The sequence below is a fragment of the Echinops telfairi genome, unplaced genomic scaffold (genome assembly GCF_000313985.2).
Source record: "Echinops telfairi isolate 266 unplaced genomic scaffold, ASM31398v2 ScPeMD7_2010;HRSCAF=2546, whole genome shotgun sequence".
NCBI classification, from domain to species: domain Eukaryota; kingdom Metazoa; phylum Chordata; class Mammalia; order Afrosoricida; family Tenrecidae; genus Echinops; species Echinops telfairi.
The window spans coordinates 10,808,842-10,822,013 of NW_022105908.1; the positions used below are offsets into that span (position 1 = coordinate 10,808,842).

The 13,172-nt window shown below is 37.7% G+C and overlaps 1 protein-coding gene across 5 annotated transcripts in view; it reads right to left on the bottom strand.

Annotated features, from left to right (window-relative positions):
• Positions 1-13,172, bottom strand: part of CCSER2 (coiled-coil serine rich protein 2) — a 167,762-nt gene that overhangs the window by 40,961 nt on the left and 113,629 nt on the right. For all 5 annotated transcript variants that reach the window (XM_045293352.1, XM_004712985.3, XM_045293353.1 and 2 more), the window contains one exon: positions 5,268-5,354. In XM_045293352.1, the coding sequence (XP_045149287.1) occupies positions 5,268-5,354 (87 nt within the window). The remainder of the gene's footprint in view (positions 1-5,267; positions 5,355-13,172) is intronic.

A 13,172-nucleotide genomic window follows, 5' to 3' on the forward strand; every position in this document is an offset into this window, starting at 1 on the left:
AAATGTTTTGAGAATGATGAGGGCAATGAATCTACAAATGTGCTTTACACAATTGATGTATGTATGGATTGTGATGAGTTGTATGAGCCCCTAATAAAATGATTTAAAATAAATACATACATACATACATAAATACATAAAAAGCATTAGGTCTTAGCATTTTCCTTTATAGTTTGAGTTTTGGTGGTTCACAAATTTTTAGTATCAGCAAGGGTTTTTTTTTCCCTTCAGATTTGTTAAGTTTAATAGGTTACTTTAATCAAAACATTTGGTTTTTCTGTTCTATTTATTTATTCATGAGCTAGTTATCTATGAACTTATCTCAGTATTTCAGCAATTAGCATATTAAGTCATGGTTAAACATGTAATGTGTGTCTTTTATATTAGTACTAAGAGGGAGATTAATATTTCAGATGGCTGAATTAGTCTGTTGTAATAAAATAATGTTTATTTCTAATAGGTAATCTATGGATATTTGTGATTTTTATGTCACTGTGTTCCTTTTTTGTTGGCCCTTTATATTACTACAAACTAAATTACAGTTAAATTCAAGATACTATACTTATTGGCTTACATATGGGGCAAAAATTTGAAATTAGAATAACTATTTTATGTATTATAAAGACTAAAAGCTATTAAGTAAATCTGATGGGCACTCTCCACTGAATAAATTGGAAAGGAACTGTTTGTTTTTACCAGTTGGAAAAAATTTTATTCAAAGGAGTTAAAAAAAAATGGACATGGATCTGAGAGCCATAACATCTGTTAGGTCAGAAAATATTATTGTCCTCAAGTTATTTCATGCAATTTACATTCAAGCTTAGAATCATGTTTCAATTTATTAGACTGTACTCTAGGTTGATATATTTTATTTTTAAACTAATCACTTTTATATTTGATCTTACTAATATATAAAGAAGTTTAGATCCATTTTAGTAAAAGTTAATTCATTTTACTTTGAAACACTAATAGTAAAAATTTCTAATTTTTATCAAAGCAAATAATTACTACAAATGGACAAAGTCCATCATTAAATATCTGACTAAGGAATTCTGTGAGTTTGGGCACTAGCAATCAGGGCTTGAACTTCTCACCTAAGAAACAGAATCATAGATACCCACTATGCGACTAGATAAATCAAAGGCTAATCATGGGCTAAATTTCATTTCCAAGTTGCTCTGAAACCCTATTAAGGGTATGTAGGGTGCAATTTATATGGTTGCTTTCCAATTTACCTGACCAAAGTTGTAATCTTTTCAATACTTCATGCATATTTGGAACATATGGTCATATCACCCTGGATGTGATGTTCGTTTAATCTCGGAAACTAAGCTGGGGCAGGCCTGGGTAGTACTAGGATGGAAACTTCTTTAAAATATAAACTTCATTCTAGCAAACCATCAAATAATATTTAAGTCTGAAGGCCCAGTCTGACTCTGTTCACAGAAAAAGCAAATGCCGTGTTCTCAACACTCTAGTATTAGTTTCTTTAAAAAGACCTGAAAGAAAACATTTTCAATTAAAGAGGAGAATTAAGAAGAATGTTCTAAAGTGGCAAGGCTGAGATCACAGACATCAGAGACTGTGGTACAGAGACAATGGCACAGAGTAAAGAAGGCAGGCCAAAACCAGAAGCCGAGGCATAGAAACCAAGAGATGAAACAGAAGAGAAGTACAGAGACTATGGGACTGTGAGGCCAGCTTCCTGGTCCATGGAGGCAGAGACCACAGAAGCATGTGATGAGAAGCTGAGGAGAGCTATTACTGTGGATTTATAATTGTATCCGTACTGTTTACTGGTCCTGATTTGTGGTAACCTACTAATTTCTTGAATAACTTCCCCATACTTGTGTATTTTCTGTGAGTTCAGTGTGGCTACTGCAATAAATTAACAAGCCTAGCATAGAAATAGAGTGCCAGGCACAGGGAATACATGGGCTATCAGAAATCGGGAAGGACATAAACACAGAGGAGGCACAATTTGACCAATGGGATATACTAAAGATAAAACACTGTGTACATCAAAAGTATTCGCCAAGAGAACAGGAAAGACCACAGAATGGGAAAACATCTTTAGCAATGACGCATCAGACAAAGCCCATATTACTAAAATCTACAATACTCTGCTAACTTAAAACAAGAAAAAAAAACAAAAACCAATTGTCCACTCAAGAGGTGGGCAAAGGACCTGAACAGAAGTTTCTCAAGGGCAGAAATCCAAATGGCCAATAAATATATGAGAAAAGGTTCCAGATTGCTAGCCATAAGAGAAATGCAAATGAGAACAACTATGAGATACCACCTAACACCCTCAAAGATAGCCCAATTCAAGAAATCAGAAAGTAACAAGTGTTGGAGGGGATGCGGAGAGATAGGAACTCTTGTCCACTACTTGTGGACCTGTAGGTATGTACAGCCATTATGGAAACTGATTTGGCGATATCTAAAACAGTTGGAAATTGAGCTACCATATGATCCAGCAATCCCCTACTGGGCATATACCCAGAAGAGACAAGGAAAAAACCATGGCCACACATCTGTGCCCCAGGGTTCAACAAGGCACCGTTCACAATTGCAAGGAGTTGGAAACAGCCCAGATTTCCATCAACAGATGAATGAATTAAAAAACTGTGATACATACATACAATGGAGTATTACACATCCCTAAAAAGCAGTGATGAACGCATGAAGCGCATTGCCACATTGGAAGAACTGTAGGAAATTATGCTAAGTGAAATAAGCCAAGCACAAAAGGGCAATTACTGCATGAGTCCGCTGAGGTAAGCTCAAAATATTCAAAAAATATACATACGTCCCTGGGGTGGGGCCCAGGTAATATGGCAGGGGCCAGACTAAACTCAGGGATACATATGGTAGCCACTAGAAAGGGGGGTGGGGAAGACATGGGTAGCTGGGGGAACAGGGCACTAACCCACAAAGGGGGAGGGTGTTGATTGTGTTTCCACAGGGAAAGAGGGACTAGACTTCAACCCAGTACTCCAAGACAAGAACACAACACACTGACATGAAGCAGGGAACTGAGAGAGGCCTGAGGGGCCGGCCCCATTCCCAATTAAGTGGACAGCACCAGCCTCTCCCACAGAAGAATTCACTTCAGAGGACAGCACTGAAGCTACAGCTTAAGGAGTGGGACTTGTCTGATTAGAGCACACAGGAGCCAAGGAGAGGAGAAGGGGGGGTGGGGGGTGAGGCACATCTTAGAGCTCACCAAGCCCTGGAGACAATTATGTTCCTGCTCAGAGCAGCAATGCAAAGATGACCACAGGGCCGGCCCCACCATGGGGCACAGCATTCCTGACTGACCCATAACACCATAGGGGACAACACTAGAGACACACAGCGGGAATTGTGCCCTCCCAGAGCCCACTTTGCCGAAGCCAGCCACTGGGGGCGTGTAGTATAGCAGCTGGGGGGAGCAGGGCAATGAAGTCCCCAAGGAATGCCAGGGATAGATGTGGGGACAGGGCATGGCAGCCCTTCAGACTCGACTGGAAAGCACTTGTAAAGGACAATAGACCTTAAACTATTTATAAGGTTTGTTGTTGTTGTTGTTATAGCTATTGTTTTATTTTCTATTGTTGCTTGCTTTGTTGTACTTGGTCTTGTGATGGTGCATATTGTTGTCGCTACATGTCTACCTGGAAGTGATAGGCGGGATAAACAAGCCGGAAGAGAGAACTGGATGACAGGTCCGGAGGGAAATGGGAGAGGGGGAGGCGGGACAAAGGAAATGGGTGTTAACAAACCCAGGGACAAGGGAACAACAAGGGATCGAAAATCAGTGGCAAGGAGGGTATAGGAGGTCTGCCAGGGCTGGATCAAGGACAATATAACCGAGAGGAATTCCTGAAACCCAAATGAAGGCTGAACATGATAGTGGGACAAGAGGAAAGTACAAAGAAAAAGAAGAAAGAACTAGGAGGCAAGAGGCATGTATAGAGATCTAAATGCAGGCATATACAGATGTAAATATATTTATATACGAGGAGGAAATAAATATAAATATATATATATATATTTATATGTTTAGTATTAAGGAAAGGATGTGTTTTTCCCATTAATCAGTTTATGGACATTTAAGTTGTTTCTGCTTTTTGACTTGTGAATAAAGTTGCTTTGAATGTGCAAAAAAATAATTTTAAATTCCCCTTCAAAAAAATGATTGAAAATAGATCAGTAGCAAGTTCCATCTTTCCTAGTGCATAGTCTTTAGAACTCCTGTGGTGCTTGTGCCCCACACCCAGGGGATAAGGTAGCTTGCTAACAGTGTAAATACAATGCATGGCACCTTTGTCAAGTAAGACCAGCCAAATAAGGTACTGGCCACTGATAATGGAACTCCCCAATCCAGGAGAAAGCAAGCTGTGACACCAAGGACAGCGAAAGATGGTGAGAAGCAGCTTTGAGAAATGGAGGCAATAAAACCGAGAGACCACATCACATGGAGCAGTGACGCAGTCCAAAGAGCTGAGTGCTGTCTTCAGCAAGGAGGCTTGCTGATAGAGTAGGGGTACCTCTTGCCACCTGTCTGGGCAGGTAGGCTTGGAGAATCAGAGCTAGAGCTGAGTGCCTTGAGGGCAAGGGTTAAGTACCAGAGTGGGGTGCTTCTGGAACTTATCAACAGAGCTAAAATATTTTGTTACACAACTGCCTGAGCAGGGCAGGGGGCAGACCAAGAGGCAGAGAAACATGGAAGCTTGCCTACAGGCATCGCTGTGAAGTAGCTGTCCTGATTAAAGAACTGCATACCATCATTTCTGATCCTAAATTGCAACCTGTCACTTCCCTAATAAAGTCCATCAACTTGAGTATTATCTGTGAGCTCTACGTGGCGACTGGAATAACTTACTGAACCAAACAGAAAAATCAGAATGCTTTGGAAGAGACAAGTTGGTGTTAAAATTGAGTAAAGGTTTGATGGTACAGACAGACGTGACCTTTGCCTCACAAAAATCAGCCTGAAACTACTGATCTTGGTCATCCTTCTGTCTTGTAAAGAGGGGGTGAGTTGCCCCCCACTATGTCAGTTTTGCACATACTAAATAAATTTTTAAACGGATAGTCAAATCTCTTACTTTTAAAATGCATATAATCTAAAAATAATACAACTTTGGAAGTCAAAATAGTGAAACTCCAAATTCTGACTCATAGTTTTTATAAAAAATATGTATACATATTTTACAAAAAATATGTATACTGCTTATTGTGAAACACTTCCATTTTACACACTACACTATAATACTTACAAGTTGATGTTCTAATTGTTGGATTTTTTCATCTCTTTTCTTTATTTCCTCTTTAAGTTGCTTTATTTCATTTAATAAATCTTCATTCTGTAATATTTACAAAAAATTAAGATGTGTTATTAAACTGCATTTCAAAGATACTGAAAGTCATTCAATCAATTAAGAAGACACAGGGATGAATGAACTGCTTATCTAGGGGGATAAGTCCTCCTACATCCAAGAGTATATGCTAAGTACTGGACTTAAAAAAAATTTTTAAATGAATTTAGTTTTCCTAAGAAGTTACTGTCTCATGGAACCTGAAATAGAAAAAAATGAATAGCAGTAGCAGCTACAACTAAGATTTACTGAGTACTTATTAAGTACTAGAAACATTTGAGAATTGATCCTAACAAACTTCATGTATGTACTATAATTTGCAGATAAGCAAACTGGTACATAGGCCATACAATGTGATAAATCAAATGCAAAACAAGAATGTCCACTAAGATTTCAAATACACAATGTCTGTCAGATAAAACAAAAAAGGTCCACTAAGCAAAGGGAATAGCATAATTCAAGGAGACTCATTCATGCTATGTTAGAAAAAATCAGCTGAAAGACAAGTGTGCACGGGAGTAGAAAGGTGTGTGTGTGCACGCGCATGCACGTGCGTCTTAAGAGATTCTTTTTCCATAAACCATATCCATCTGACAAAGTTGCCTCAATCACCTTAAGAAATTTCTAAAGCTATGGAATGAAAATGTACCATCAAGTTAAGGATTAGAAGAATTTCTAAACTGTATTTTGATGACTATATATTTAGCCTTTTTATACACCAATTGTTATACAGAAGTTCCTTTTACTCCTATTGAGAAATAAGTACAAGTAAGGACATTGTAAGTGATAGGCTAGCATACTGTATTTCCACAAGAAAATAATTATAATGTTTTGCTTAGAGGAAAGTACATGTAGAGTAGAAAAAAAATAAATTGTATTCTCCTTAAAAGGATATCAGATGGTGCCTGGTTATCAAAAGATTCAGCGTCTGGGGTCTTAAAAGCTTTTAGTTAAACAAGAGGCCATCTACCAGGGAAGCAACAAAGCTCACGTGGAAGAAGCACACCAACCTGTGTGATCATGAGATGTTGAAGTGAAGAGACATCAGAAGTTCAAAAACATACAACCAAATCAATGTGAAAGAGTGGGATGTAGTAGAGACCCAAAACCCACAGGTAAGATAATTGGGCATCCCTCTCAGAAGGAATGGATAATAAATCTAGGGTACAGTATGGCATTGAAGAATCACATAATTATCCTATAGTTCATAAATATTTCCTCCCCTTACTATTATGGTTTTTACTTGTTTTACCCTTTTAATCTAGTTGGATTTGTATATGTTTATTTGTATATTTAAGATTATGCGGTACATGAAAATCAAGATATATACCCCTTCAAAAATAGTTAAGGGTGTAATGGTTTCCTGAGAGGGGGAGGGATGAGGAGTTTATAGCAATGATGATTGTATAACCTTACTGAATGGGATTGAACAACAGAACCGACCGTGAATGCATATATTGGATTGTGAAAGATATTAATAAAACTATTATATAAATACAAAAAAGACTCTAAGTTGCTTGCTACACAAACAAGAATCACAAACATACAATAAGATTATAGTACACTTGGAATGAAGAATCTATTTTTCAACCTTAGTGTTCCAACATGATCTATGGTTTCTTTTTGGTCTATGATTAGTACAAGTCTTATTTTAAATATTTACTACTGCTAATATTTTTATTGGTATGGAGTTCATAAACTGAATTACATAAGAAAATTACTTATGAGTTATATGATTTCCAACTTAAAATAATGATAGAAATACAACACAAACTTTATCTATAGAAGTTATCATTTTTTCCAACTCTACCAACCAAATAAAAGCGTAAGGAATTATTAAATATATTATGTTAAAACAGATAGCAGAATTACATATGCATAATTAATAAAGCGAAGAACACAAAGCGAGGGAAAATGTTTTTATAATATCGTACTTATGTGTATCACAACTGAGATAGGTTTATCATCGTATAAAAAAAATCTACCGTTGAATTTAAAAATTTAGAAAATTTTAGAAATCTTAAGCCAAGAAAAAAGAAAATGAGTTACAGATCATTTTTAACTGTGTGGCAAATGAAGCTATTATTAAATGACTCATGTAAAATTTCCACGCTTCTACATAATTGGCCTGCTTTAAAGTAGAATGTAAAATCATACCTCTACATAATAAATTATTTGATGGACCAGCTGGAAAAAAACAAAAAGTTGTCTAAAACACTTGAGAGTAATATTTTTGTTGTTGAAAAAGATTGTTTAAACGTAGAACTGCTAATTTAGAGAATCAGAATGGGGGAGGTAAATTTTGCTTGCAAAAACAGTCACAGCAGTACATCAAGAAGGAGCTGAGAGAAATTCAAAACAGAGTCAGAAGAGAACATGGCAAGAAGGCTATCAATGCTGGCATCAGATGGGGCTTGGCACAAAGCAGAAATTGCCAGAATGATGTTTAATTGTGTTTTAAGGGCTATTTAAGGGCACATGACTGTCTGGATAATAACAGACCATGTACAGTATTGAAAGGAATGGAAATTACAGAACACTTCATTGCGTGATTGCAGAACCTGTACATAGACCAAGAAACAGTAATTCAAACAGAACAAGGGCATAAATCCTGTGTGGTTTAAAATCAAGAAAGGTGAGCTTTTGGTTGCATCCTTCCACCAAATTTATTCAATCTGTATGCTGAACAAATAATGGAAGACGCAGAACTATATTAGGAAGAGCATGGCATCATCAGGATTGGAGGAGGCTTACTAATAGCCTGCCATGTGTGTATGACACAACCCTGCATGCTGTAAGTGAAAAGGACTTGAAGCACTTGCTAATGAAGAGCAAAGACTATAGCCCCCTATATTAACTGCAATTCAATATAAAGAAAACAAACATCCCCACAACTAAACCAGTATACAACGTCATGATAAATGGAGGTAAGTTTGAAATTGTCAAGGGTTTCAACGTACATGGATCCACATCAATGTTCATGGAAGCAAAAGTCAATAAATTTAACACCATAAGGTACTGGGCATATCTGCTACATCAGGCCTCCTTACAGTGCTGAAGGTGTCACTGTGAGGATTAAGGTTCAATTGAAAAGCCATGGCACTCAAAATTGCCACGTAAACATAAGAAAGTAGGGCAGTGAATAAGAAAGAATGTGGGGGGTGGACAGCAGAGAAGAGGGCGGAGGGAGACGTCGGAGAGTGTAACTTATGACAAAACTATAATAATTTATGAATTATGAAGGTTCATGAAGGAGGGGGGAGTGGGGAGGGAGGGGAGAAATAAGCAAATGATATTAAGGGCTAAAGTAGAGGGCAAATGTTTTGAGATTGATGAGGGCAACAAATGTACATACGTGCTTGACTCAATGGATGAATGAATGGACTGTGATAAGAATTGTACGAGCCCTCAATAAAATAATAATAAAAAAAAAGAATGCAGAAGAATTGACACATTTGAATTATGATGTTGGTAAATAATAAAAATACCATGGGCTGCCAAAAGACAAAAAATCGGTCTTTAAAGAAGTAAAGCCAGCAAGCTCCTCAAAAGCAAAAATAGTGAGATTTTGTCCCCCATATTTTGGACATGTTATCAGGAGAGACCAGTCCATATAAAAAGACATCAAGCTAGGTAAAGCACAAGATTAGCAAGAAAGAGGAAAATACTCAATATGATGGGCTGACACCGTAGTTGCAGCAATAAACTCAATCACAGCAACAACTGTGGGAATGGCATAGTACCAAGCTCACTGTTTTGTTCTGTTGTACGCAGAATCACTATGAATTGAAGCAAACACCACAGTCCCTAACAACAAGACTAACAAGATGGAGACGTGGATTCAGAAGGTGATTTGAGAAGGAACAGGTAGTTAACAAACAGGTACAATAAACAGCTGTGACTACTTGTTGTTAGGTCCCAATGAATTGGGTCCGACCCATACCAACCCTACACACAACATAACATAATGAAACACTGTCTGCTACTGCAACTTCCACAGAATTGCTCCCTGCTTGGGCCCACTACAAGCCCATACTATTTTGATTTTGAATATCTATACACAATATTGTTCACAATAAACTGTTACCTCTTTCATATGAAAATTAAACCCAGCTACTTCAATTGCTTCCAGGTGTTATGTGTTGCTGTGATACTGGAGCAATGTCACTGGTATTTCAAATGCCATCAGTGTCACCCAAAGTGAACAGGTTTCAGAGGAACTTCCAGACAAAGAACAGACAACAAAAGAGGACTTGGCCACCCGCTTTGGAGCAAGGAGCTGCTGAACACATAATTTCAAAAAACTGTCAAATACTGAAGGCCTAACGAGTGGAAGCAGAACGTTGTCAGAGCTAGTGCCAGAGGATGGGCCCACTGGGTCTGACAAGGAGCTGATTTCTTAGAATGAAGTTGACCGTGGTGACGAAAATGAAGTAAAGCTTCTGGGAGGGGAACCTTTGATGTCTTCATGGGGCACAATGAGGGAAAAGAAAAACTGAGGCAAAACTTTGCTAAATGATTAAAATTTAGAATGTGTGAAGTATGAATTTAGGAAAATTGAAAGTGGTCAAAATTAAATGGAACACAAAGATCAATATTCTAAGTTTTGGTGTGCTGAAATGGTGTGGTATTGGTCATTTTGAATCAGAAAATCTTATAATTTAGTATACAAAGAATAACAAAATCAAGAAGAATAGCATGACATTCATTGGATATTCAAAAAAGATATTGCAAAATCATGAAGTGCAATGCTGTCTGTGATAGGATTATATTTATGTGCTTTCAAGGAAATCCAATCAATGCAATGATTACTGCACCAACCAAAAAAGCTAGTGATGAAGAAATTGAAAAATTAATCAATGAATTTAGTGAGAAATTGGTCAATGGTGAAATACAGATAATTATTGGTGATTGGAATGCAAAAGTTAGAAAGAAAGAGGTAGAACAGCATTTGGAGAATATGGACTCGGTGACAGAAACAAGGCAGAATTCTGCAAAACCAACAAATTGTTCAAAGTAAATACCTTTTCAACAACACAAAAGGGAACTATATACATGGACTTTACCACACGGAACACACGGAAACCACACTGACTACTCTGTGGGAAGAAACGATGGACAAGCTCACTATCAGCAGCTCAAATGAGGTCAGGGGCTGACAGTGGAACAGAACATCATTTGCTCATTATGTAAATTCAGGTTGAAGCTCAAGAAAATTAAAACAAGCCCACGAGAGTGAAAATACAAATTTGAGTCTATGCCACTTTAACTCTGAGAACATTTCAAGAAGAGATCTGACTCACTGAATACGTTATGACAGAAGACCTGATGGGCTGTGGGAGCACATCAAGAGCATCACTCATGAAGAAAGCAAAAGGTCATTAACAAGACAGGAAAGCAAGAAAAGATCAAAGTAGATGTCAGAAGAGACTGAAACTTGCTCTTCATCGTAGAGGAACTAAAGCAAACGGGAGAAAGGAGGAAATCCAGGAACTGAAAGGGAAATTTCAAAAGGGCAGCTCAAGGAGACACAGTCAACTATTGTGAGGAAACGGGCAAAGATCTAGAGTTAGAAAACAAAAAGGGAAAGCATGCTCAGTTACTTTAAACTGAAAGAACTCAAAAATAAATTCAAGCCTCGAGTTGAAATATTACAAGTCTATGGGAAAATACTGAATGATGCAGGAAAGATCAACAGAAACAGAAAGTATACAGTCACTGTACCAAAAGGCACTAGCTGATAGTCCACCATTTCAAGAAGTAGCATCTGAGCAAAACCCAATGATGGTGAAGGAAGAAGTTCAAAGTGTGTTGAAAGCGTATTGGCCAAAAACAAGGCTTCAGGAATTCATGGAATACCAATTGAAATGTTTGAATAAGCTAATGAAGCAATGGCAACATTGCTATGACAACAATGGCAACTCATCTATGACAGGAAATTTGGAAGATGGCCACTTGGACTGGAAGAGATCCTTATTTGAACTTATTCAAAGAAAGGTGACCTAACAGAATGCTCAAATTACAGAACAATATCATTGATATCACATGCAAATAAAATTTTGCTTAAGATCATCCAACAACACTTGCAGCAGTACAGTGACAGGGGGATGCCAGAGGTTCAGGATGGATTCAGAAGACGAACTGGAACAATACTGCTGACATCAGATGGATCTTACAACAAAGCATTGGATATCAGGAGGGCGTTTACTTGTGTTCTATTGACTATGCCAAGGCATTTGATTATGCAGATCATAAAAAACTATGGATAATCTTGTGAAGAATGGGAATTCCAAAACACTTCATTGTGCTCCTTCAGAACTTAATACATGAATCAGTGGGAATGGGACAAGGGAATACTGAACGTGAAGCATTTGCCGATGAAAATCAAGGATTGCAGTCTTTATGGATTCCAACTCAATATAAACAAGGCCTAAATCCTAAAAACTGGACCAGTAGATAACATGATAAGTAGATAAAAGACAGGAGTGGTCAAGGATTTTGTCTTGTTTGGATCCACAATCAATGCTCATGGAAGCAGCAGTCAAGTAATCAAAAGACATACTACTGCACTAGATAAATCTGCTGCACAAGACCTCTTTAGAGTATTGAAAAGCAAAAATGTTACTTTGGGGACTAAGATGCACCTTACCCAAGCTATGGTATTTTCAATTGCTTTATCTGCATGTGAAAGTTGCACACTGAATAAGAAGACTGAAGAACCATCAATGCATTTGGGCTGTGGTGCTGGAGAAGAATATTGAAAGTACCATAGACTGTTAAATGGACAAACTGATGTGTCTTGGAGAAAACACACCCAGAGTGCTCATTTGAGGCAAAGACATGGTAACTTCATCTTACATAGTTAGAACATGTTATCTGGAGAGACCAATCTTTGGAGAAGGATATCATGTTTAGCAAAGCAGAAGGGAAGTCAAAGGCCGTTAAGGAGATGGATTGACACCACGGCTGTAAGAACGGGCTCAAGCCCTGGAACAATTGTGAGGATGGCACAGGGCTGGGCAGTATTTCATTCTGTTGTGCATAAGGTCACAATGGGTTGGAGCTGACTTGATGGAACCTAACAAGAACAACAACTTCACTTGATTTGGCCCAGACTCTATGACAAGATATGACTAGGTCATGTGTGCGTCTGTAAATGCCTATGATAAGAACATGACCCAGAACAGAGTTTGATCCTTCAGCCTGGAGCAGAATGAGCTTCAACAACTAAGTGAAGAAACAACCTACAGAGAGAAAATTTCTTGGAACCATGTAACAGGTTAGGGTTTAATACCCATAATATATACAAAAGATTCCAGCAAACATTTCACCAAAGAAGACATAAATATTGTCAAAAACACATGAAACATATTCAATTTCTATTGCCATTAGAAATACACAAATCTAAATCACAATGAGAAACTATCTTATCTCCACTGGGAAGAACTGACATTGAACTAAAGCAAGCAACTGTGAAAAGGAAAAAGGACTGGGCAGCGTTTTGTTCTGTTGTACTCAGGGTTGCTATGAGTTTGAACCAACTCCACGGTATCTAACAAGAGTGGCTTAGATTTTTAAAAAGTAACTAACAAAAATATCTGAAAACAAATGTTAGCAAAAATGTGGGAAAAATTGAACCCTTATCCCTTGCTAAAGCTTATTAGTGGTACTACGGGTAGAAGGGAGAGAGGTGAGGTAGTCAATACAGTGAACCCTCGTTTATTGCGGTTAATCGGTTCTAGACCCTACCGTGATAAATGAAATTCCGCGAAGTAGGATTCCTTATTTGTAAATCAAATATTTTCG